This window comes from Coregonus clupeaformis, chromosome 7, assembly GCF_020615455.1.
Source record: "Coregonus clupeaformis isolate EN_2021a chromosome 7, ASM2061545v1, whole genome shotgun sequence".
Classification (NCBI taxonomy): Eukaryota; Metazoa; Chordata; class Actinopteri; order Salmoniformes; family Salmonidae; genus Coregonus; species Coregonus clupeaformis.
The window spans coordinates 24,780,491-24,806,986 of NC_059198.1; the positions used below are offsets into that span (position 1 = coordinate 24,780,491).

Genomic DNA, 26,496 nt, shown 5'->3' on the forward strand with positions numbered 1-26,496 from the left:
GCCATTCATCCCTTTCAATTTCACCCCTGCGCGCTATGCCGTGGTAAAACCCTCTCCGCCTGTCCATCCCTGCTGGCCAGTAGTGCGTGGACTGCAAATCGTTGTTCCTTTCATTGGCAGGGACGTGCATCACTTCTGAAAACGGCGGTCGACATAGAAGTTTCTTGGTCATTTGGCCTCTTTCTCATCTTGTTCGGTTTCATTTTCCAATTTATTACACTTTGTATTCGAGGATTCTGAAAGGAGTCGGAGGATATTGTCAAACACTGGGCGTAGCTGGAGATCAAGCTTTAGCTAGCTTCACTGCATTGGTAAGTATAGAGCAGGGGTGTCAAACTCATTCCATGGAGGGCCTTGTATCTGCAGATTTTTGGTTTGGTCTAGAGACTAGTTGAGCGTTAGCATGCTAGCTAGCTGTGTAACTAATTTGAAGCTTTCATTTGATATTTTCTGTGATTTAAGTAAGTTAAGATGTGATGCTTTAACAAATGCTTTTCGTTTTATATTTAGAGTTTGGTAGTTAGTCTGGGTAGAATGGGTGAATAATCATAGATAGTGGGTGAATGTCTTTGTCGACATTGCAAGTGCAATTCATGAATTCCTATTGGAAACGCAGGTTAGCGTTTTTCGTCATGAATCTTGTCCTGGAGGCAGGTCTGCAGAGAGTGGTCATTAGCTGGCACAAGCAGTCATAAAATCTGATTTTACACCTAGCATTAACCACACTACTAACCCTAATGCCCAAACTTAAATTAAGACCAAAAATAAAGTTTTTGTGAATGTTTAAAATATAGCCAATTTTGACTTTGCAGCTGGCTCATCTAGCGGGAAATGGCTCAGTTATGCGTCCAGGGCAAGATTCAGACAAACGTCAACCTGCATTGGAAACGGCGACATACAAATAAGCTTTGTTGAAATGGTTACTAACTAAATGCGCTACTTGCTAAGTTAACTAATTTTTTATTTTTTATTTTTTTACGAAAATGGGATGGCTAGATTCTGAATTCGATTACAATGGAGGGGAGGGGGTGATGGGCGGTGGCAGCCCTGTGTGGTGGCTGAAATTGATCACCAGCTATTTAGCTAACCGACGAATTAACTGTCTAAAATAACAGCCTTCCTTTTGTGAAGGGATTGGTGTGTAATCATTTGGATTATTTGCTTTTTCTAAATCAATTCGACGTATTCACTAAATTATATAAACTTTTCTTCTCTCAGGCTCTTCATCCTCCATGGCTGACGCCTATTGTTCTGTACGGCCAAGTGGTCTCTAGTGAGAACGGCTTCGTTCTCTGCCCCAGGCGAAATGTTGGATAATTTAGGCTAATAATTCTGTTGATGCCCATTCTTTTTGCATTAGTATGCGAACATATAGCAAAGGCTACTTTTGTAGGATGGCTTAAGTGCTATAGTTTATTAGGTTGAGAGGTCTTTGAAGGCTCACACAAGTTTTAGGATTATTAGAACCTGAGTCATGACAAGTGTTGTACTCTCAATGCAACAACACAGTTTGTTCAAACTGTATAATGTAGGCTAACATTGTGGCTTCAATCCATGAACTTGGAGCTATTTTTTGCTTGTGTTAATATTATGCAACCAGACCACACTCCTCTCTCCAAAAGAACAATGGTGAAAAATGTTAGTCTTCAAAACCCTCAACCTGCACATACCATATACATTTACAACTAATAATTTATAGATGGCCCACAGGTCTAACCTCTGCCCCTGATGTTCAGCTGACAATGAGCGATATAGGGTGGTATCCGAGTGGGGTAGTGGGCATGAGTAGGTCAACATTCTACAATGATCTGCCATGAGGTATTGATGCCACTCGGGAATAAATTGCATCCCAGGGTGATTAATGTGAGCACTTTTCGGGCATTGCCTTGTCTGGCTTAGAGAGGCTCCAACATGCTAGTCAACCTTCTGGTCCATTAATGAGCGAATGGCTGACTCACAAAGCCAGTGATGAGGCAGAGCGATAGACATGCTCAGACATGGGACTAATGCATTCACGTGATATTAAATGTAGATCCTGTTTTACCCAAGTGCTTCTGACTTGTTATGTTTTATAAAAGTGTATCTATCATGTGTCTATGAATCTAATGACGTTATGACAGATTTCGTGTTAAATATACAGTGGCTTGTTTTAGCAAAATAGTTCTTTTTTTAAACTTTCAACCAACGTGCAAGCATTGTGACATTTGGTACCTAATTCCCCCTGCCCACCTCACTTTTTCAATAGGCTGAAAATTGATTCCTCCTCCACTCGTGTCTCTGCAGGCATTTTGGTTATTACATTGTCTGTCACACCTATTTACATCTCTCCATTAATGCCATGCACATGTTTTAGTAAGCCTGCCGAAACAGTCAGGGCCAAAGGAGGGCGTAGATGTCTACCATCAGAAGAGATGCAATTCCATGCGGAATTCATGCTGTATCATTCTACTGTGATTTTATGACACCTACAGCTCTTTGCTCTGCCCTTCCTCTGACCTATGCCGTGAGCTGTCGGGGAGATGCCTACAGTAATTTGTGCCTCAGGCGTAGTGGGCTAAATAGGTTCATTCAGTGACGTCCCCAAACTGTGAATATTCTAATTGGTGTGTCCTCTGCCTGCCCTGGGCTGGTCCCCTACTCACCAGATCCCTCCCAGGCTGAACCAAGGGCCAGGGTTCCGGTCTGGAAGCACGCTTTCGACTGTACCTATAGATTTGCTTCGGTACTGCAGTTTAACTGACGTCTGGCCCAGAAAGACAATTCCCATAGACGGCCCCATATAGAAGTCAGATTAGAAAATTCCTAATAAGAGACTTTAGTCATCATCACAGTTGTCAGTCCTGACAGTTGCTGCACAGTTTTGAGGGTATATATGCCAGCAGCTGCAGTAATTTTCTATAAGGCTCTGAATTCTTCCAGTGGGAGGCTGGATAATGGACATGGTTCAGAGCCCTGTTGCTATGCCCACCTCACCACTTTCAGAATTTTGCCTGGATTGCTGTGGTCGCTGCAAGGCTGCGATATGGCATAATGTCTGCTCAACATGGAAATGTTCTTAAATACTGTCAGAAACGAAAGGCTTGCTGGTTTCTAGTGTTTGCGCCTTGAGCGTCATTCTGCCTCCTGTAGCTGAAAGTATTCAGACCCCTTGACTTTTTCCACATTTTGTTACGTTACAGCCTTATTCTAAAATTGATTAAATTGTTCCCCCCCCCCCCTTCAATCTACACACAATACACCATAATGACAAAGCAAAAGGTTTTTAGAAATGTTTGCTAATTTATTAAAAAAATAATTGACATGCACTGTCAACTGTGGGACCTTATATAGACAGGTGTGTGCCTTTCCAAATCATGTCCAATCAATTTAATTTACCACAGGTGGACTCCAATCAAGTTGTAGAAACATCTCAAGGATGATCAATGGAAACAGGATGCACCTGAGCTCAATTTCGAGTCTCATAGCAAAGGGGCTGAATACTTATCTATATAAGGTATTTCAGGTTTTTATTTGTAATACATTTGCAAAAATTTCTAACCCTGTTTTCGCTTTGTCATTATAGGGTATTGTGTGTAGATTTGGGAGGGGGATTTAATCCATTTTAGAATAAGGCTGTAACGTAACAAAATGTGGAAGAAGTCAAGGTGTCTTAATACTTTCCGAATGCACTGTAAGTATTGGTTGCCATGGCTTCCACCTGTTTACTGTCAGTTGTTGGGTTGCATTTGTTCTGGCCGATGCAGTCAGCATTATGTCAGTGCTGTGGCAGCCTGTCTACACCACCGGCCAGTCTGGGATGACATGGATGCCTAAAGTTCTTGATGACAGAATGATGGCTACATTTATGACAGTTGACGGGGGGGATTTGTCAGACGTTTTGATGTCATTTGAAATGCTATTGTCCTGTTATTTCTATTTAAGAAGCCTTTTGACCCAACCAAGCCCCAAATACCATGTCAATTTCTGGGTACAGTTTTATGTTGTGTTAGCCCAGCTGTTATTTTGCTGAAAAGCCCTGGTGGTGTGGACAACCTGTGAGGGATCAGATTCCATCTGGAACGTGCCTGCTCTGCTTCAAACAGGAGGACGTAATCCTCTTATGGCCAGAGTCATTTCCAGTAGTGAGTGGCTGCTAGAGAGCTGGAGCCTCAAGGGTATGTTCTGCTGTCCTGTCCAGATGCCTGCCTTGTTCCTCTCCGTCCTATCTGGTGTCATCGATCCAACCCACCAGCTGGCCCTATCTGGCCTAATGTCATTTACCCCCTGAGTGGAGTCTGTCAGTGGGCACACTGCCCATTATGGAGAAGGACCTGCTCTTCAAGTTACAAATTACCCTCTCTTTCAGTCCCTCCACACCAGCTTCACTGGTGGGTAACCCCAAGGCAAGGGACTCCATCAGTGGAACAGGTTCCTGCGTGCCTCGCTAATCCACTCACGCTTCTCCCCATCTGAGTAGCCCACATCCCCACCTTCTCCCTCACGATCAATATCGGCATGGTCAAGATCACACCCACCCCGCTGTTCCTCTCAGCGGTCTACTGTAGCTAGACGTGCACTGTTGGGACCTTGTTTGTTGTCGGCTCTGTCTCCATTGTTGTGATGGACCCAGGTCTTTTTGTTTGGTTTCTGGGACACACTGGGCCTCTGTCCTGGGCTCTCTCTGTCTCTGTGGGTTGTCTCTGGGCTGGCGCTGGAGGACAGTCGGCCTGATCGTACAGGATTAGCATATCTCTTTGTCCAGGGTTAACAAGCTCTGTCATGTGTTAATCTCCCTGTCCCCAGGGGGCCGAGTCTCCTGAGGCTGGGAGATGGGTGACGCTCGCTGGTAAAGGGGGTGTGTGTGTTTGGGAACAGCATATTCACCGGATGGGTCCGGGAGCGAAGGCATGTGATGAAGATGGGTGTCGCCAGCCTTTTTAGATAATACCCTTCGCTCACTTGAAGTCTCTACCCGTCGTGCCATGGCGGTACAGACTAAACCTGCATTTGGCTCCTACTAAACCTCTTCAGAGCATAAGGATTACAGTCAGTCACATCACATGGTTCTGTGATCCAGGTGTCTGTCACACAAGATGTTGCCTCGACTGACACAGGCAGCAGCCCAGTAAACAAGAGAAGCATATTCCTGAACTGAGTTTACTTGGTCCATTGTCTGTTACCAAGACCATTGAGTTGTCAATGGAAATCATAAGGTTGAAACCATTGTGCATTGTAGGCCATAGCCCAGGAGATGGCAGCTGATTTGGATCGTTTCTGCTCTGTCTGGGGAGTTAATGTGTCCATGGCCTCATTTGTCAGGCATGTCCTGACGTCACCGTCCGAGAAGGGCCTCACAATCCCTTCTCGTCTCCCTCCTACACCGTGTCCAGGGAAGGAATTCCGTGGAGAGGAGTCAACTTTGTTTGTAGAGTTTTGTTTGTGTGTAGGGTAGGGGCGTCTTTCTGACCTTTGGCCGGGCCTGTTTGGGAATGTGCGAGCAGTGATTAGTATCAGGGTGACGAAGGCAGCACACTGACTCAGCTGGGACGGTGTCATGCGTCTTTTGTACCCCCCCCTGGCTCCCCTTTCTTAGCTGGGCAGCGCACAGCAACAATCAGTCCCTCAGTCTCTTGGGTTATTTTTAGATAGCCGCCCGAAGGCTACAGAAGTGTATAATGGTTTCTATTAAAGCAGAGAGAGGGACGGTACCATGCAGGGAAAGTGTCCTGCTAATTGAGTGTAGAAATGGACTGGTGTGTACGGTAGTTGCTGAAAGAGACTGATGATCTTAGGTATGGTGTTATGTAATGCTTTTATGATGATGCTCATGACGTCTCTTGAAGCCTCGGGTAGCATGTCTTTTTGGATGTGATCTAATGTAAGTTCCTGAATGACATTTAATCAAACTTGCAGATTTGTTATTTTCCACAATGTATTAATTGTATTTTGCAATGAATTCTGATATTAGTAATGAACAGCAGCTGTTCAGGGTTTAGTGCCAAGGTTTCCCTCAGAGATGATACATGATAGAGCGTATCAATGGGGGGGCATTTTGCTTTTGGAGGCGGTGCTGTAAGTTTCTGTTTTAGGCCCTCTCCGTACCACCCTCTAGCACTCATCTGTTTCCTTTCTCTTCTTTTGTATCAGAACCATCTGCCCCAACCCCAAATTCAATAATGTTGCCATGGGTCTAACCTTCTTTGTGTAGTCTCGTCTTAGAACAAGATGTAAGACTGGTAGTACCTACCACCCATGTGCATTCTGGTTTCAGCTGTTAGTCTCTTTCAATTCCCCAGACTTGCCTTCGGACTCAATGCTGCATCATTCAACAAAATGTTTCATGTGGTCTGATCCTCAACGCACCATGTCTGGTGTGTATGCCTGTCCTCCCTCAGAGGAATAGTGGAACGCTTGGGCTGAGCAGGCGGATTGGGGATGCTGCAGGGTTTCAGTTTTTGAGTGGGGCTCCTTACCGCTGCCCCCATGGAACTATGCCAGCACGTGGTGCCTCGAACATTAATGTTCACTGTAACATATTGGAATGTTCATTCAAATCGTTTAACTGAAATTAACATGTTCGCTTCGAACAGAAGCCTTGTGGCACTCACATCAGCAGTGTTGAATAAGAGCAGTGGTTTCTAGATGAAGACGCCACACAGTCTCAACATTAAACGGAGAGATGGTCTGTCAACACAGGCACCAGGGCGTATTAACACTGGCCGAGGAGGAAAGACACCGGATCCCAGTGTTTGCCGCATGTGGCGATGAATGTGTGTTGATGATAGATTCAGAGGCCGTTAAACTGGCCTCTTCAAACCAGACAACCAACCGTTAACTCTTGAATCCTCTCTCTGGTGCCAGGGTTATCAATTCTATCATTAGGCATTAAGAGAAGGTTACAGGAGCGTTAGGAAAAGCACACTAAACTGATCTCCTGCTTGCTTGCCCCAGCTTCCTTCTGCTACAATCCTCCCATTGATGGCTATTTCCAGCTGACCCTGGGGGACATGCAGGCACAGAGAATGTATGTACACACAGCAGTGTAGTAGGAAAGCAGTGGCGGTTGCCATTGCTAGCTATTCATAAGTGCCTTTGACCGCTGTGATTTTCAGTAGCCAGTCTCTTGTTCCTGGCAAAGGGAGGCTCTGATTTAGACATGCACACACAGGCCACCAGCAGGGCTGACATTAAGTTAGCATTTAGCCCCACTCCTGCTGGGGACATTAATTGGGAATTGAACATGTATAATTTACCCCAATAGGTTTTTGTCGATCATTTAATCAAACAAATTGACCAAATGCCCCAAAAGAGAACCATACACATGCATAGGCTTATATAGGCGTACATACTGAAACTGTATGCACAGTTTTAAAAGGTCAAAGTGAAGATTACCGTTAGAATATTTTCATGACCTGATTATCGAAGGAGGGCTCTTACGCTTGTGTGTCGAGACAATCAGAAAGGCTGGGATCTCCCAGTGCTGTTGGAGGCCTGCCAGATATCTGCAGTATAGGCCTAGACGTGTCTACAGTGTCTCAGACACACTGAGGCAGGTTAGTTTACATTGAATATGGGTCTTAGAGGATGATCCCACTTTGCCCAGCTGGTGTTCTATTGTCAGCTGCTGAAGTGCATTAAGCATCTTGTCTATGATTGATTAACAATAATGAGATAAAGGTGTGTGCCTTCATCCTATTGTTTGCTTTCTCCTTGACGTGACGGTGAACCCCTGCCCTTGGTGGTGTGTGTATGTATAGTATTTCATGACCTCAGTGTGTGTTCTCTTTGTTCCCTGTAGCTGTGTTGCTCATCGGTGAGGCTTGTAGAGAATGTTATGTGGGATGCAGTTTGATAAGATGGGGTGGCTGTTTGGGAAGATATCGAAACCATCACTGTCCAAGGGACATTTTAAAACCTATAACTTATTTATCTTTCTAAACCTAAACTAAGGAGTAAAAACTGTAAAACTCTACATGACAGTAACAACAAATACGTCTGAACTCCTCTTCCTCTCTTTATTGCTTCCCTAAATAACGAAGAGTCCTCCAGACTACATGGACAGGAAGTTGTTCCTCTCTTGGGGGGTGGCGAGCGTCCTTGGGGTCATGTTGTGATGCAGCTGGTTGACCCTCCAGGGCAGGCCACAGACTCGCTGCCTTGTCATCTTCTATCTGGGCTATAACTCACATCTTCTAGCCGTTTAGCAACCGACAGCTTCTGATATAGCACTGCAATGAACAAAGTATATCTGACACACTACCATCTGTGGAGAATCAGCTTGAGATGTTTTACGAACAGGGAATCCTAAAGCCATCCGTCTCTAATCAAGCATATGACTGCAAAGACAATCCAAAAATATTTCACCAAAGACAACTACAACATTGCAGGGTTGTCCAAAGTCAGTCAAAATATTGCCAATGCCAATACGTATCATTGGGTGTGGTTGTATATTCCCTACTACACAGGGGGATGTAGACGGGGCGAGGGCCGTAGACTAGAGCAGTGGAATCTCCCAGCTGGAGGAAAAAGAGCAGAGCAGTGTTCCTCTGGCTGAGGGCTGGAGATTTATCACCACAACAGAGCAGAGCATGCCTGGGAAAAGCACAGTCAAGCCGTCTGGCTGTTCAGCAACCGCAGGAGTAGAACAGGACAGAACACAGGAAGGGGAGGTAGAGGGAGGAAGGCACCGATTGGACTTTACTTTACTTTTTCTAGTTGAGTTGTCGGGGCTATCGATGTGTGAGAGTCCCTGGTGTCAATCTGGAGTTTGATTTTGTGGTTGGTTTTCTTTTTGAAGGGTTGGTCAGGGCATGGGTCTGATGTTAGTGTAGAGCTCTGTTATAGGCAGAGCAGCCTGGTGTGAGGTCTCGGTATTCTTGAACAGAGCGTCTCTGTTGGACTGAGCTTGAAATGTAAATGTGTGAAACACGGTTGCTGTTGCTTTCACTTGCATCCAACACACATGCATCCACCTCATTCCAAATGTGACTGGTGTGTCACTTAATTAAGCTGATTGCCCTGTGCGCTGTGGCAGGGCTCTCTCCTCCTCCCCCTCACTGCCACTGTGTTGTCTGAGGAGGTCTGTGTCTGTGTGTGCTGCTTGCGGTATGGATTTTCTCCCTAGGGCTTTTCCCTCTCTCTCCCTCTCTCTCTTCCCCTCTGGCCTTGCTCAGCTGCTCAGGCCATCTGTGTGAACGCAAACAGAGAACAGAGGGGGAGAAAGAGAGTGCGAGGGTGGGGGAAGTTGAGGAAAAGGTTTGGATAAAATGGGAGGTTTGGCAGGGGAATGAAGGAAGGCACAGTAACGTATTTAGTTTTAGAGGATGAGTAAGGGAAGAGAGCAGAGAGAAAGGGGGTCTGTGTGGGGAGTAGTTCCAGGAAGCTGACCGCATAAAGACTGACTCTCTCCTCTATAAAGAAGGGGAGAAGCAGCATGTGGGGGAGAGAGAGGGGCTGCGCGGAAGTGGAGAGGCCTTCTGGAGTCCGAGCAGCGTACTGTCGTTCCAAGCTTTGTAGACTGTATCCCCACTCCGGTTCCCATGCTCCTCAAGCCAAGCCACTTCCTCTACCTCTGAGCTGGCCTCAGTGTTACTTCACCATGGAGCCAAGTCTCCTGTCCTGTCGGACAACTAGGACTCTCTACATTTCACTGTTATTAGGCCTCTGCTCCACACTGCAGGCTTTACATCTCCACCCTCCCTGACAGCAAAGCATCTGTGTTTATGGTACTTCTCCAGCGTGACTGCCTACTAGTCAGTGCTTATTGCATTGTTTACATGCTGTTTACATGCTTGACATGCATGTCTTTTCCCCTCAGCGTGACCTTTACATCTCCATCGTAAGTGGAGGTTTGGTTCACCACATCTGCGTGGTGTGTGGTTACATAGCTTTGCGATCTTGTCTGATGACCTAGAGCATGTTGTAGAGAGCGCGTTCTGACTCTGTTTGTTATGAGTGTAAGGGATTTTTGCGATTCCACTCGCTTGAGAGTTCAGTTGAAGGAAGGCTCTTCCACACTAGTGGGTCTGATGCCTCTTCTGTATGTAATAATAATAATATGCCATTTAGCAGACGCTTTTATCCAAAGCGACTTACAGTCATGCATGCATACATTTTTGTGTATGGGTGGTCCCGGGGCTCGAACCCACTACCTTGGCGTTTCAAGCGCCGTGCTCTACCAGTTGAGCTACAGAGGACCACATGTAGACCTAGCACATGTAGACCTAGCATATAAAGCACTCAAGTGTGTTCTCTGGCTTGTTAATGTTTTAAAAAATGATTTGCTAGCTCTCTCTGTTTGCCTCGAGTTTGTTCTTAGATTAGAATTTGTCTACATCGTTTTTGATGTTTGCTTCCCCAAGAATATATTGTGTCACGTATCGTGTGTGAGTCCCCTCCAGGGTTGTTTAGCAATGATGCTCTCTACAGAAGGGCACATCCTGTTCTGTCTGCTCCTAATCTGTTAGGATCATTGACCTTAAACACATTTGCTCTACTTTCAAAACAATATTTCTGCATACACAGTATGTAGTGTTTGTCTGTATATCTGTGTCTGTAGGGAAGTCTTTATCTGATCCCTCTGTGCCCTGTCTGCTGATATGAAGGCTGTGTCATTCATGTCCAGTCTTGTCACAGCCTGACGATACTCTCCTCTTCTCTTTGCCAGATCAGACTCCACCATCGCCTGAGTGCAGTCACCATCTTCAGTCTCAAGCTCTCCAGCCCTCCTCTGCAGAGACGGACAGCCAGGACTGAGGGGAGATGAAACCGGATGGGGTTGCCACGGCAGCGATGGAGCCAATGGAAGCACTGGACGCTGATCCGGTAAACGAGCCAGTTGTGATGGGGGAGGAGCCTAACCAGGCGGCGCTGGCACCTCAGATGGAGGGAGTTGGCCAGCAGGGAGAGATGGGGCAGGGCGAGCCTCATCCAGAGCCAGCCCAGGAGGCCCCCACCAAGACGGGGAACAGCAAGTCTGCAGCAGACCCCAAAGCCAAGACCAAGGCCCCTGCTGCTAAGACGAAGCCTGGGACCACCGCCACAATTAAGTCCACGACAGGACCAGGGTCTCGACCCAACGCTGCCCAGAGCCGCCTGTCCAATGGGGTTTCCAAGCCCCATGCCAACGGAGTGGCCAAGAAGACCACCACTGGAGCCCCAGAGAAGACCACGCCCAAGAGGCCCGTAGGCACAGCCGGCGCCCCCACCACTAAGACCACCACCAAAGTGGGTGAGAAGAAGCCTGCGGGCTCCACCCGCCCCACCTCGGCTCCTGCTGCCACCAACGGGGTGAAGGCCACCACAGGAACAGCAGCAAAGAAGACACCTGCGGCGCCAACTAATGGTGTCAAAACCACCACCACCGCTGCTAAGAAGCCCACAGGTAGGCTAACATTTAGGAGCAGTAGTTTTGAGTCACTGAAAGTTACGTGAAGCCTTGCATTTGTCAGCGGTTGCAAATTGTCTTCTGTACACAGCAAATGTAAATTTTCCCTGAGGCAAAGTATGACATTGTACTGTTTTATATTGTGACGGTTGGCATACAGCACATCCAGATGGATTCAGTTCAAGATGTATGAAATGCTGGAATGACTGCAACAAATATAGAAATCCATTGGCCTGGTTCCTTGGGAAATGGGAAATAAATGTTATGATATAAATCATAGGCTGCGTCTTTGAAATGAAATTATCTCACCCATGTCGTATATCTGGCTCTTTGTCCTTCCCTCTCCTTCACCTTCCCATATCTCATCTCCCCAGCTCCCCGGCCTGTCTCTGCAGATACCACCAAGCCCAGCACTGCCGCCGCTCCCAAGCCTGATAGGCCTCCTGTTTCCAAGACAACCAGGTAGGCCAACCATTGGTGTAGAGCTCGGAGCCCCACCCCTGGGGAGAGGCTGTGGGAGTGTGTAGATAACATAGTAGCCAGTGGTACATAATTGGTCCTCACTTCAGACATCCTCCAGGCAAAAGCTGATTGTCTGTCTGTACCTAGCTGGGCAGCCTTTTGTTTGATGCCGATTTCAATTCACTACGCAGTACAGGTGCAACTACAACAGCAGTAATTAATTGTTCAATCAATTCAGCGTAAGGCTCCAGTTGAGACTGAGAAGCCAGTTGCTTCATTTGGGGAATGTTACAGGCTGAAAGGGACTGGTTAAAACACTCTGGAGAAACGGGCACAATGTCCCTACACAGAGAGGGGCTTTAAGAAGTCCTCAGAAGTAGGCCAGCAGTCACTCTGAGCCAGGCCTTGCAGCGCTGTTTTGGGTTTGCAAATCGCATCCAGAGATTACTCTGCACCCCTCAGAATAAATAACAACCAACTCTAGGAGACAGACGAGGCTGTTTTGGACCTCTGTTTGGCAGTGCGTACAATCAGGTCAGATTACGCCCAGACAGTACCTGAGTCACGCTGTGTGACCCCAGGGTGGAACTCCAGAGAGTCACGGGCTGCTGCGAGGTGGCTCAACGAGCCCTTTGTCTGTGAAGAGGGGAGGATGATCAGGGATGTCCTAAGGTGTTTGGCTGTCCTTTGAATAGGCCCTCACTCCAACCTCTTTCCCCTTCAATGTATTAGTTTGTGTACCAAGGGAACTGTGGTCTCTTTCTTACTTTCATAGTTCCTTACTTACATAGCTCCCCCCTCCAACAATCTAACAGGATCTAGCGAGTACATACTAGTCAACAGATAGCGATTTAGCATTTTTTTGTGAGTGCGACGATCTGTGGTAAAGTTAAACTATGAGGTAAGTGAGAACTTTAATCCATGCATTACGGAACAAAACAGTTCATTTTGCATTGTGCAACATATGGCTAAGGGAGATACCGTGGAGGCTGATGGGCGCAGAGAGCGTTGTGTACCCAGCCACTCACCCTGCATGGGGGGGGGGGGGGTGTAATAGACTGTGACAGGGCCATAAATCTCCGCTTTAATAGATTTAGCCTTTTCCCTTCCTGCACCCTCTTTAATGCATGCCTGTATCAGATGAGTGTCTGAGTGCAGAGTGGATACGTTCTGGCATATCAGACCTAGCCTGTCTCCCCTGGTCACTGAGACCCCTGACTCACACACACAATACACATTTTGTCCCTCAATTTATTCAACTTCACTCTCAGGAGATTTTTTGTTATCAGACAGAAAAGATGGGAAAGCAAATATAGTTGTTTTACGATCCTACAGCTACAAATGGCCTAAATCTAATTTGACTGAATCATATCATTATGGCTGTGACGATTATGGAATAACCAGTAGGCTAATTGTCATGCAAATGGACACGGTTATCATAATTGTGATTTCTTTTTTTTTAAACAAATGTTTTGAGCTTGTAATGCATCTTTGAAAATATCCTACGAGATGCGTAATGAATACAACAAAGCTTTGGTGACTCCCGTCTCACAAAGAAATGGTTTTGACCAGAGCCATATATTTGGAGAGTTTGGACATTGAAGTTTATGCATATTATGATGCATTTACATGACACTGCATTCCATGGCAGCCATAATAGCTCCACATGGGTAATATTGACCAATAGCAGTTCACTGAATTTTCTGAATTTTAAACAATGCTATGTACAAGATTCCAAATTCTCGTCATAAATGGAATGCTCAAAGGCTTTAACATTCTAAAAGTTGGCCCAACTATAAATATATCGCTCTGGTTTTGACCGCTTGGAACTTTTGGAAATGATGTTTCTCTCCAACTGAGCTGTTTTGCTCGTAACATGATTCAGCTACCAACTTTACCCAATTCATGTAAAAATGAAAAACTGCTATTGGGTAAACTAGTGTCCAAAACATTAGGAGCACCTGTCCAGGTGAAAGCTATGATCCCTTATTGATGTAACCTGTTAAATCTACTTCAATCTGTGTAGATGAAGGAGAGGAGACAGGTTAAAGAAGGATTTTGAGACCGTTGAGACATGGATTGTGAATGTGTGCCATTCAGAGGGTGAATGGGCAAGACTATAGGCCAGCATCCCTGTGGAATGCTTTCGACACCTTGTAGTCCATGCCCCGACTAATTGAGGCTGTTCTGAGGGCAAAAGGGGGTGCAACTCAATATTAGGAAGGTGTTCCTGATGTTTTGTACACTCCGTGTATACTTGGAATATAAAGTTGAATCTCCCTTCACTTAAAATGAAGGTATTAAGACGATTATAAAAAAAATTTGTTCCCGGATATTGCTCATAATTGTCGGTTACACAATTATACAATAATTATACCAGCCCTACGCGTCACGGCTATTTTGTTTTGGTTCTGTTGACATTTAGCAAGTCCGAAACTGTTACTTTTTTATTTTATTTTTTTCTATTTTGGTGTCACTGCTCTGACCCCATCCAAACACTAGATCCACTCTGCTGGTGACACATCTCAGATTTATTCTGATGTTCAATCTCAGACTTTCAGTCGGTGGCAGCTGAAAATGTGGATTTTATTTTCAGTGTGTGAAATGAAGTCTGGAGCAGCACATGATTTCTCTATTCCTCCACTCCCTTTACAAAAGCACTCAATGTAATACCTGTCACTACATCCTGGTTGGTTGGAGGGTGTAGTAGATGTGTGAACGCTATTTGGCCGTGATGTGTGTGATGAGGTGTGCACACATTTGCTCAAGCGAACACTGTGTTGTGCATGTAGGGCTGTGTGTGTACTCGCTGTGTGCCTGCCCGCTGTTTGATACTGATTGCCTGTATGACGTTAGCTACACAGCTTGTGACAGGAAACCTTTGGGTCTGCTTTAGTGTATGCTGAGAAAGAAGTCATTATGTGGTGTTGGACACAGTGTGTGGTGTGGGGGAAGGTATGTGTGTGTCAGTTTGTGTAGGCGTGTCGGCTTTTGAGTCATAGTTGAGATGATATCATGCAGCGCATATCATTGATCATTGGTTATGTTTTTTTTGCATGCATATGCTAGTGTTGTGTATATGCTGTGCAGGCCTGTATTGCTGGGAGGCTGTATATGTTAATCAGCATGCTGTATGTGTGCATGTAGTCAGAACAACAAAATGGCGCCGACGATAGTTGCCCTGTTGCTGGCTCCTAGCGAACTTTGCAGTCTTATTTTAGTGTTCTTTTTCATTTATTTCCTCAATGTTTCTGGTATTATTTATTACTTCTATTTTTTTTTTCAATTTCCGCCTAAAATGACATACCCAAATCTAACTGCCTGTATCTCAGGACCTGAATCAAGGATATGCATATTCTTGATATCATTTGAAAGAAAACACTTTGAAGTTTGTGGAAATTTGAAATTAATGTAGGAGAATATAACACATTAGATCTGGTAAAAGATAATACAAACAAAAAACATGCTTTTTCTATTTTTTGTTGTTGCATCGTCTTTGAAATGCAAGCGAAAGGCCAGACGGTGATGTAGGATTCTAGATGTAATTTAATGTTGTCCACCTGATGGCAGCATTGTGTGCAAAGTTTCAGACTGATCCAGTGAAGAATTACATCACTACACAATATTTTGAATCAAGTCTGCCAGGAGTTTTCCCAAATGTGCCGAATTGGTTTTCAAGTACATAACTATAGGGAACATACAAAAATGCTATGGTAATACAAAATTTAAGTTTGCACACTCCCAGGAATGTCATAAATGATGACACCAAACACTGCATTCCACAGTAAGAACATCACACCAAAGGTCAAGCGTGGTGGTGTGATGGTTTGGGGATGCTTTGCTGCCTCAGAACCTGGACGACTTGCCTTAATAGAAGGAACCATGAATTCTGCTCTGTATCAGAGAATTCTACAGGAGAATGTCAGACCATCCGTCTGTGAGCTGAAGCTGAAGCGCAGCTGGGTCATGCAGCAAGACAATGATCCAAAACACACAATCAAGTCTACATGAAAATTGCTAAAAAGCAACAAATTGGAAGTTTTGGAATGGCCTAGTCAATGTCCGGACCTAATCCCAATTGAGATGTTGTGGCAGGACTTGAAACGAGCAGTTCATGCTTGAAAACCCACACGTCACTGAGTTAAAGCAGTTCTGCATGGAAGAGTGGGCCAAAATTCCTCCACAGCGACGTGAGAGACTGATCAACAACTACAGGAAGCATTTGGTTGGAGTCATTGCAGCTAAAGGTGGCACAACCAGTTGAGTGTAAGGGGGCAATTACTTTTTCACACAGGGGAATTGGGTGTTGCATAACTTTGTTTATGAAATTAATGAAATAAATATGTAATTGTTGTGTTATTTGTTCACTTATGTTCCCTTTATCTAATATTAGGTTTTGGTTGAAGATCTGATAACATTCAGTATCACAAATATGCAAAAGTAGAGAAATTTGAAAGGGGGCAAATACTTTTTCATAGCACTGTAGCTGTACCAGTCACGTACGGGGTGATACGGCTGTACCAGTCACGTACGGGGTGATACGGCTGTACCAGTCACGTACGGGGTGATACGGCTGTACCAGTCACGTACGGGATGATACGGCTGTACCAGTCACGTACGGGGTGATACGGCTGTACCAGTCACGTACGGGGTGATACGGCTGTACCAGTCACGTACGGGGTGATACGGCTGTACCAGTCACGTACGGGGTGATACGGCTGTACCAGTCACGTACGGGGTGATACGGCTGTACCAGTCACGTACGGGGTGATACGGCTGTACCAGTCACGTACAATATAAAGCAGCCCAGTTGTGCATGCTGTAAATCTCCTCCCCTGCTGGGCTGTGGGTATGACAGGCAGGCCAAGCAGACCACTCTGTGACGCAGTCTCCCATAGCCATGGTTTTATGGGAGGTGCAACCACAGACCTAATCACTTAAAGGATCTGGTGGCGCGGGGGGGTGAGCTCATGCTCATGCTCTAGAAGTGTGATGGATGTTGCAGAGGGCTCTCTGGGAAAGCAGTGGTTTTATAGGCCTCTTCCTCACCACACTCATACAGCCCTATTGTGTTCTACAGGGATGTGCATCGTCACCCACCCACCAGGCTCTACCTGCTCTTTATTCTCTCACTGGTTTCCTCTTTGTACCTTTACTGCTAGGGGATGGAAACCATTTTACTGTTACTCGACACCTCAGCTCCATCTTCAGTAGGTTGACTGTCCTTTTGATATCTTGTTATTTATTTTTAAACGTTATTTTCCTCAAGCAGAACCAACCAAGAAGCCAGCTATAGCTGGTTTATCAGGTTAAGGCGGCACCCTGTGTAATGTCTATCCTTTTGCTCAAAGCCCCTCTTGAGTGCTGATGCGGCAGTATAAGGATCTCCCTAGCTCCAAGGCAACTAACTACCTGGTGAATTTCTCTGGGAAATTTCTAGGACTGATACCTTTTGTTCCTGGGTTAGAGTGAGATTACTGTAGTGTTCCCATATCTGCAGCCCTGTGTGGATGTCCTGGAGGTAGAATCCCCTCCTTTAACCAGGGTGAAGAGTCCCTCCCAGCCTTTCTGCTGAATTAAAACTGTATCTAATGTGCCAGTTGTCTCCCTGGGAGGAGGTCCATGGCCATGGTAGCTGGCTCTTTGCTGTTAGCTGGCTCTGCTGCAGGGGAGGGGAGGCGCTAGCTTTGCTTACGCATCTCATTGACTTAATCGTAGCCCCACTTTGATTTGCCACAGGAAGGCACACCAGGCGACCTGATTTTTATGTTGATCACTACAACGTTCCACATCGTTCCAGAATGCGTAATTCAACTAAAATGTTTTTTTTATGAGTTTTTTTTACCTCCGGTGACTTTGGTGAACTTTAAGTGTCACTGCGCTCGGTTTTTAAGCTTCAGTGCTTTTCTAGGCTTTTACTCTACATTTGCTTTAACCTCAATTTGTGATGATTCTCCTAATGGCAAATTTGAGAAAAACAGTGCACAGCATTTTCCCTTAATTGTGTGCAAGTGCAAGCAATTGAACTCTGATTAAGAGTCTAAAATTATCAACACTACCTCAGTCATTTGGGTGACAGTGATCTTAATTAGAGAATTGAAAAAAAGCTTAACAATTCAAGCATCATTGCACTGTAATGCCTCAATGGAGCATTTTCATTGTGCCTAACTGCCGAGAAGCATGTATTAATTTTGTAACACATCCTGCCTGACTTTTTTTAAATTGTTCGACCGTGCCCCATTATTCTATAACTGCCACACTGGCTCCTACAACAGTGAGAGGACCTCTTTGAGAAGCGACATTGATATAAGGTTAATGGTGTGTAATCGGATGAGCACTTCAGCGATTTTTCTTTCTCTCTCACTCCCTCTCTCCTACTGCCTTTGACGATGGCCTGTTAATCGTCCTTGCTTCCCTACCTAAATTGAGTCATCTTGTCATTTTGGATTAGCCATATTCCTTTCATCACACAGATGAAGATAAATATTCTGTCATAATCTCTCCTCCATTCTCTCTACCAGCTGCGCTCGACCCTCTATTCACTTCGTCCTGTAATTCTTTTCTAATCTTTAATTCAATCTTTAATAATTTTCTGTCAGCACACACTTTTACAAATCTCCTAAACTTAAAATTTTGCCACTTTTACTTTTCTTTTTAGTATGTCCTCATTTACATCTAGACCTGTCGGATTGGTACCGGAGGAAACCACAGAAATCACATTCTGCTAGCTCGTAGTTAATTAGTTGAGTGGTCAGCTAATTAAAAAGCTCTTCTTCTGTACTAGGTTATATCACGCATACTAATAGAGAAAATGTTCAGTTTTTGTGATCTAACGGAGGATAGAAACAAAGGCCTTTTGTACCATGACCTAGGCTGTTAATGCTTTATAAGGAGCCTTATTCTAGTCTAGACGTCACCACACCAAACAATATCATGAACATGCACTTGTGTGCCAAGAGCTTGTAATCACTCTTATCATTACAGTAATAACAGGCTGTCTTTGTTTTGGTACATCAGCTGTTTCTCTACCTATGACAACTCATACTGTACAAGGAAGGAAGCTGTGCGGTCACATTCTGACAGTCAATTTAGGACATTCTCAATGTTACTGCACAGCCTCCTCAAGTTGTAATCCATTGCTAGTGTCCAGTGGGCATTATGTTTAGGCTAGATGTTACCAGACAGGCAGTGTGTTCCATTAGGCCTGCACTTGGCAGGGTGTGCGTGGCACTCTGGGCTTCCTTGCAGGGTAGAAACTGGCAGCGTTTGCACTTGTACAATGAATATGCTTTTAACTCCATCCATAGTTCCAACAGGGATTTAAACAAGTTATTTCTGTGCTTCGTCTGAATTAAAGATGAACATGACCCCAGTGATCTTCCCTCTCCCCGCCGCTGATGCTAACTCTTTATTTAGAGGCGGTGGTGCAGTGCAGCGTGGGCTAAGGAGATCTCACGACTGTGTCACTGGATGTCGGGGGGGGGGGTCTGTTTAAACATTGGTGTTTGTCACTTTATTTGTATTTATATATTTAGCAGTCACGTCTCCATTTCGATATTTTATAATCTCTCCAGAAAATACTGCTCCACGGTGTCTGGTAGATGACCACAAAACTAATGTCCCCCCTGGTTTGAAAGCCGTGCTCAGTGATTCTGACCCCACCCGTCTCCTGTTCTCCCTCAGGCCTGCCACTGGTGCTCCAGGATCTCGCCCTGCCTCTGCTGCAGCCAGGCCAGCCACAGCCAGCACAGCCAAGAGCTCCACATCCACAGCCAAGCCTGGCGCCACCACGGCTAAAACCACCTCCACCACCCCCAGACCAGCCTCTGCCAAAGCCGGCTCCACAACACCCACTGCTGGACGGACCCCAACATCACAGCCCTCAAAAACCACAACTCCCATCAAGAAAGGTAGGAGGGGACATCAGTTTTGGTTCTAATTAGTGATGATGGTGAATAATTTTTTTTAACAGAAAAACTTTTTATTACTAGCATTACACCATTATTAAATATTAGATAATTTGTTCATCATAATAGATTTTCCGTCCAACGCTTGTCCTTTTCATCTTCACAAACAGCTGCTTGTGTTATGCTCTTCCTCTAGATGTTACCAAATCAGCTGCTGCAGCCACCAAGAAGCCTGCAGCAGCTCCTCTCACTCGCGCCTCACCAGCCAAGACCACCAAACCCGAGACTCCCAAATCAGCCTCCGCATCCAAGCCAGACTCCACCCCCAAGAAGCCGGCTGCCAGCAGCAAGACCGCAGACACCAAGAAGACACCAAGCAAGCCCACGCCTTCAAAGGATGTCAGTGCTGGCCCCAAGACCCCTGGCACCAAGCCAGCAGGGAAGGCTTCCACCCCTAAGAAGACTGTGGGCAGCAACACCCCCATGGCAGTGAAGCGTGGCCCCAAGCCCACAACGGCGGCAGAGCCCGCGGCTGAAGTGGGTGAGACGCAGGACGCCGCTGTTGCTGCCGCCTTAGCTGCAGCTGCCTCGGCTGCTGTGGTTTCCATGTCAACCTTGGAAGAAGCAGTGGTGGCTGCGGTCCCAGAGGAGAAGGAGACTGTGCCCCCTCAGGCCAGCCAACCAGAGGAAGCCCCAGAGGAGAAGGAGACTGTGCCCCCTCAGGCCAGCCAGCCAGAGGAAGCCCCAGAGGCCTTTATCCCTCAGCTGTCAGCTCAGCTGGACCTGGTCCACCTGGAAGAGCCAGCAGACACAGTGTCTCCCCTGGGCACCACAGTCATGTCCCCTCCATGCTCCCCCACCGGGCCCATGTCCCCAGTCAGGGAGCCCCAGAATGCCTCTGCTCTGCTGGACATGCACGTCCAACCAGAACCCTGGTCCCAGAGCCAGTCTGACATGGCGCCACAGAGCCCAATCCAGGAGGAGGTGAGGTTCCAGCCAGACCCCTGGGCCCAGAACCAGTCTGCCATGGCTCCACAGAGCCTGGTCCAGGAGGAGGTGAGGTTCCAGCCAGACCACTGTGCCCAGAGCCAGTCTGCTATGGCGCCACAGAGCCCGGTCCAGGAGGAGGTGAGGTTCCAGCCAGACCACTGTGCCCAGAACCAGTCTGCCATGGCTCCACAGAGCCTGGTCCAGGAGGAGGTGAGGTTCCAGCCAGACCACTGTGCCCAGAGCCAGTCTGCTATGGCGCCACAGAGCCCGGTCCAGGAGGAGGTGAGGTTCCAGCCAGATGAGCAGCAGGAGGACCTCCTCATGCCCTCTTCTACAGCACCTCCTGCATTCAGCATGATGTCTCAGCCCATGGATGACTTCACCTCAGAGTTCCGGGTCTCTCCCTCTCAGGACCAGGAGGAGGCAGTGGAGAAGGCGGATGAGGAGATCAACGAAGATGATGACGATGAGGAGGGGGAAGAGGATAGGAAGGTGGGCAAGCCGACGTCACTGTTTGACATGAGTAGCTCTCAGCCCTCTGAGGATGCCAAGCCTGCAGGCTTTGGTGGTGCCACTGGTTGGCATGGGGATGATCTCTTGTCAGGGATGGACTCTGAGGGTGTGAGCTGCCGCCTGCAGGGGTCGTCAGAGATGAGCAACACCCAGCACACGGCCCTGCTGGAGGGAACCCAGAGCTCCGACGCCCAGGTAGACTCCAGCCTCAAGGGCGCCAAAGGAGAAGGGGCCTTCATGGGCTCCCCCAATGTGGAGACCCTGGCCAACGAAGAGGAGGAAGATGAAGAAGAGGATAGGAAGGTGGGCAAGCCCACGTCACTGTTTGACATGAGGAGCTCTCAGCCCTCTGAGGAGGCCAAGCCTGCAGGCTTTGGTGGTGCCACCGGTTGGCATGGGGAAGACCTCTTGTCAGGGATGGACTCTGAAGATGTGAGCAGCCGCCTGCAGGGGTCGTCAGAGATGAGCAACACCCAGCACACGGCCCTGCTGGAGGGAACCCAGAGCTCCGACGCCCAGGTAGACTCCAGCCTCAAGGGCTCCGAAGGAGAAGGGGCCTTCATGGGCTCCCCCAATGTGGAGACCCTGGCCAACGAAGAGGAGGAAGATGAAGATGAGGAGGAAGAGGATAGGAAGGTGGGCAAGCCCACGTCACTGTTTGACATGAGGAGCTCTCAGCCCTCTGAGGAGGCCAAGCCTGCAGGCTTTGGTGGTGCCACCGGTTGGCATGGGGAAGACCTCTTGTCAGGGATGGACTCTGAAGATGTGAGCAGCCGCCTGCAGGGGTCGTCAGAGATGAGCAACACCCAGCACACGGCCCTGCTGGAGGGAACCCAGAGCTCCGACGCCCAGGTAGACTCCAGCCTCAAGGGCTCCGAAGGAGAAGGGGCCTTCATGGGCTCCCCCAATGTGGAGACCCTGGCCAACGAAGAGGATGAAGATGAGGAGGAAGAGGATAGGAAGGTGGGCAAGCCCACGTCACTGTTTGACATGAGGAGCTCTCAACCCTCTGAGGAGGCCAAGCCTGCAGGCTCTGGTGGTGCCACCGGTTGGCATGGGGAAGACCTCTTGTCAGGGATGGACTCTGAAGATGTGAGCAGCCGCCTGCAGGGGTCGGCAGAGATGAGCAACACCCAGCACACGGCCCTGCTGGAGGGAACCCAGAGCTCCGACGCCCAGGTAGACTCCAGCCTCAAGGGCTCCGAAGGAGAAGGGGCCTTCATGGGCTCCCCCAACGTGGAGACCCTGGCCAACGATGATGATGAGGAGCGAGTTGATGTTGATGATATGGACGTGAGCTCAGAGCGGGCAGAGGACCACCGGAAGGTGTGTCAGCAGGAGGATGAGGAGGATGATGAAGATGTGGAGATGCCGAGCGAAGGGGTGACGGAGAGTGGCCTGGAGAGCTGTGGGAACGCAGACGAGGACGACTACACAGAGGAGGACCGCTTGGATAACCTCAACCGCTCGCCCATCCCACCTTCCTCAGCCTGGAGTCAGACCAACCCCTTCACTGACCCCTGGGCCCAACCCACCCTCTCCTCCCCGCACACCACCTCCAGCCCCCTGTCTGACCACAGGGCTGCTGACCCTGAGACGCCCATCCAGTTCTCTGCCCAGGCCTGGTTGGGTCTCAGCGCCCCCTCCCTGATGCCCCAGTCAGAGCAGCCCTCAGAGCCCCAGTCTGCCCCGGAGGAGATGGAGAGCTCCGCCCCAGTGGAGGCCTCTGCCCCCCCAGGGCCCCCTGCTGTGGGCATGTCTCAGTCCAGCACCCTGAGCGGCACGGCCCTGGCCGTCCACAGCAGCAGTGAAACCAGCACGCCCGAAGAGCTCCGCGACTACGACAGCAGCTCCGGGGTGGAGTCACGCTCTGACAAGCAGCAGACCCCCGTGCCCTCCAATGTGCAGCCCGACCTGGAGCAGGACTTGGGCATCCATCTGGAGCGAGGTGACGAGGAGGAGGAGGCTGAGACGCTCCCTGCTGATGAGGTCCTGGGAGCAGGCCCTCCTACTGCCCCCGCCTCTGCCCCCTCCTCCCCCTCCACCTCGGGAGACGAGGCCAGCGACACGGAGGGCGACCCAGACGTCCCCGTCGCCATGGATGACAGCACTGAGTTCGACAGCCCACCGCCCGCCCGTATCCTGCCTGCCCTGGAAGAGGACGAAGAGGTGGTGGAGGCGCCGGCCGGAGAAGGAGAGGAGGACGGGGGTGGCGGCACGCCCCAGTCTGCCAACTCGGTGGCGTCTTACGGCTTTGACTGCACCATGTCCAACTCCAATGCCCACTCCACGGCCGAGAGCTGCGGCAAGAGCCCAGGCATCTTTTCCCTGGAGAACGAGGACCAGCTACCCGAGGAGGCCAAAGATCCCTCCCTCATCAAGGAGCTGACCCTGCCAGCAGCGGCCGCCCAGTCAGAGGACCTGCTGGGAGGCCCCGTAGACCTGCTGCCCCTGGGCCAGCCTGGGGACCAGCACCACTACATGCTGGGGGGGAAGATGGAGGCTGACGACCTGGAGGACGCCCTCCGCCTGGGGACCCAGCATGCCGGGGAGGCCAGCGAGGGCCAGCCACCCTACTACTCTGCCATATGCGATAAGACTGATAACTTTCTGGCAGGTAACGTATAAGTCCCTCCCCCTGGAATGCACCTTCTCCCTCGCACCCCTCCCCCTTACTTGTTGTTCTTAGTTTTTCTCTCCAGTTGGGTTAGATGGTTTAGAAAAACAAGCAAAAATGGTAGGAGAAGAAAAAAAAGCAAGGGGAACGAAAAAGACTGTAGATCAGTGAAGCCTCCCTCTTTCATACTACTATTATGGTTATGAATGTATGGCACTCCTTTATGTACAATAGCTACTAGCTACCATTTTCTATTAGAATGTTCTTTTTAAGTAACACTGCATACTCCATAACCCCTGAGGGGGCATTGACTGACTGGTCTGTTGTGACAAAGCTCTTAAAAGAAGAGAGACAAAACGAGAATGGACTCTACCTACATGTGTATTTATCCTACTGTTTTTACCAAACAAATGTCAATTATTTTTTTTGTACTTGTTTTGTTTGTTTGTTTTGTTGGAACCCGGTCCTCCCTACCCTATGTACACACACTCCATTTTGTCCTGTACCATAGAGATAGTCCTACTCTCTCTTTTTAAAGTTTGTCTTCCTGTTTCAAGACTTTACCATTCTGGTATCGAATAAAGGCTAGATATTTAACATGGCTTTCCTCCCCTTACAGTTTTGTTGAGGTCTGTATGGGAGTGTTAGATTGAAGTTTGTCTAGTTTTAATTTACGCTACAGGAAGTTTGCCTCTCCCTGCATAGATTATCATGGCAAGTAACGTTGTCATGGACAGTGTGTTTTGAGGCATCTGGTTTTAAGTGGTCATGCTTCATGCCTCTCTTAGTTGATCATTTGTGCTTCAGAACCAACTAACAACTATTTGTGGAAAAAACCCTGCATTTAGAATGACGCTCACTGAAAACGATATTCCCACTGAAACGCTTTTAGTGGTATTGGAAATTTCAATTTGCATGTACTAACATTTTAAATTGTATCTGATTAAACCATTATACACTAGGGATGTTCATAAATGAGTGGGTCACACGAAGTAGGTTTTTCAAAATTCCATTAAACACCATTGCAAGGCACATTGTTCCTGTTTCTTGTTATTTCCCATTAGTGTAGCATGTCTCAATTGTTGTCTAGGTCAGTTTTATGTATTTAAATGACATTCCTATGATATCACTGTCCCCACCATGAAAATAACTTCCCATCAGGAAGTTACGTTTTATCTGTGGAATGGTGTTGATGCGCAATGGAATTTTGGTTAGGAGGCAATCCACCTGGTGTCCCATACCCTGTTTTCCAGCATGTATATGTTTCTCTCTGACTTCCATGGATTCAACACAGACCAACACCACATTTGTAAACATTCTTGGTAGGTGGTACTCCGCAAACAGACACCAGGGAAGACTCCTGCTCCTGGGTCCCTGTACTGTATGTCCTGAAGCTTTTACACCCACAGCTCCTCTTCCTCTGCGATGTGAAGCCTGCTCCAACCTGCCTGTATCTTCCCGAATGCTCCACTCACACCCACCCAACACACTCACACTAACCTACTGGCATAACCCCACACCCACCTACCTGAATGCATCCTAAGAAGAAGCTGAAGCGGATGAGCGATCTCTGAATCCCTGTCCTGCCTTCTCCTGCTCAACCTTGACAAGGAAAACCCTTAGATCCCTGTGTTTGTTGGTACAGAAATCACAGCATCCCTTATTCCTCCTCTCCTACCTTCTGCACCATTATGGTGTTCCTAAAAAATGGTGGGATTGAATACTTTTCAAAACAGTCTGGCGTATGTGGTGACCCTAAACATATGAAGAAGCTATATGGTTGGGTCGATACAAGTTTTCAGAGTAGTTTATGATTTGGTTCTTAAGTAAAATGGTTAATCCCTTGTACCCCATTTTCTTTGTCTAGCCCCCGGCTTGTCAGGTCTTGCATGTTAATTCTCATGTTATCAAAATATAGCAATTATGTGGTGATATTTCCCTGGGACATTATCAGATGTGTCAATTCACATTTGTATTAATGGTGGTTAAATGCCAGACCATGGAGGCAGGGGAGATGAATTGCTCCTAGTCATGCGATCTATATCCCTTATTAGGGCTACATCTAATTGTGCTGACATTCAGGCCAGCATCTTACATCTTGTGGGCAAAGACTTGAGCCAAAATGATTACTAACAATGTTGCACACCACTTTATTTCAGTGTATGAGTGGGTTGCAAGTGGATCTGAGTTACCTAAACTCTGATGCAATTACGCAAGATTTTAGTTCTGGGTTTCCGAGATTAGAATTACCAGACGAATTTAGGCAAGAGATTACATTTAAGATGTGATTGGCCACTGCTGTTACATCTGTTTCGATAATATCCCGTCCCATGTCAGGAACTGTCTGAATTGTCATTGTATCACATTAAATGTATAGACATGTACTGTAGTAGCTGTTGATAAATCCATTAAGTGTCTCCACAATTTAACATCATCCTAGTTCAACCTCAGCTCAACGTCATCTTTATAACCTTTTTTCCAAATTATTTGAGAGCAAACTCTAGATCTCATTTGACACTGATACTGAAAGTCAATATAGTTGATGGGTTATGTAATATACACTGCTCAAAAAAATTAAGGGAACACTTAAACAACACAATGTAACTCCAAGTCACACTTCTGTGAAATCAAACTGTCCACTT

At 47.4% G+C, this 26,496-nt stretch overlaps 1 protein-coding gene across 4 annotated transcripts; it reads left to right on the forward strand.

Annotated features, from left to right (window-relative positions):
* Window positions 1-26,238, forward strand: LOC121569435 (mucin-17). 4 transcript variants are annotated; one of them, XM_045221264.1, is made up of 6 exons: window positions 1-311; window positions 10,646-11,362; window positions 11,740-11,827; window positions 19,511-19,737; window positions 19,931-20,862; window positions 21,007-26,238. In XM_045221264.1, exons 2-6 carry the CDS (start codon window positions 10,741-10,743, stop codon window positions 23,863-23,865), a joined length of 4,728 nt encoding a protein of 1,575 aa, XP_045077199.1. In that variant the 5' UTR covers window positions 1-311; window positions 10,646-10,740; the 3' UTR covers window positions 23,866-26,238. The 4 variants fall into 4 exon arrangements, with proteins under 4 accessions (XP_045077199.1, XP_045077198.1, XP_045077196.1 ...); XM_045221263.1 differs by having other exon boundaries at window positions 2-311; window positions 19,931-20,867; window positions 21,012-26,238; XM_045221261.1 differs by having other exon boundaries at window positions 2-311; window positions 19,931-26,238.
* The last annotated feature ends 258 nt before the right edge of the window (window positions 26,239-26,496 follow it).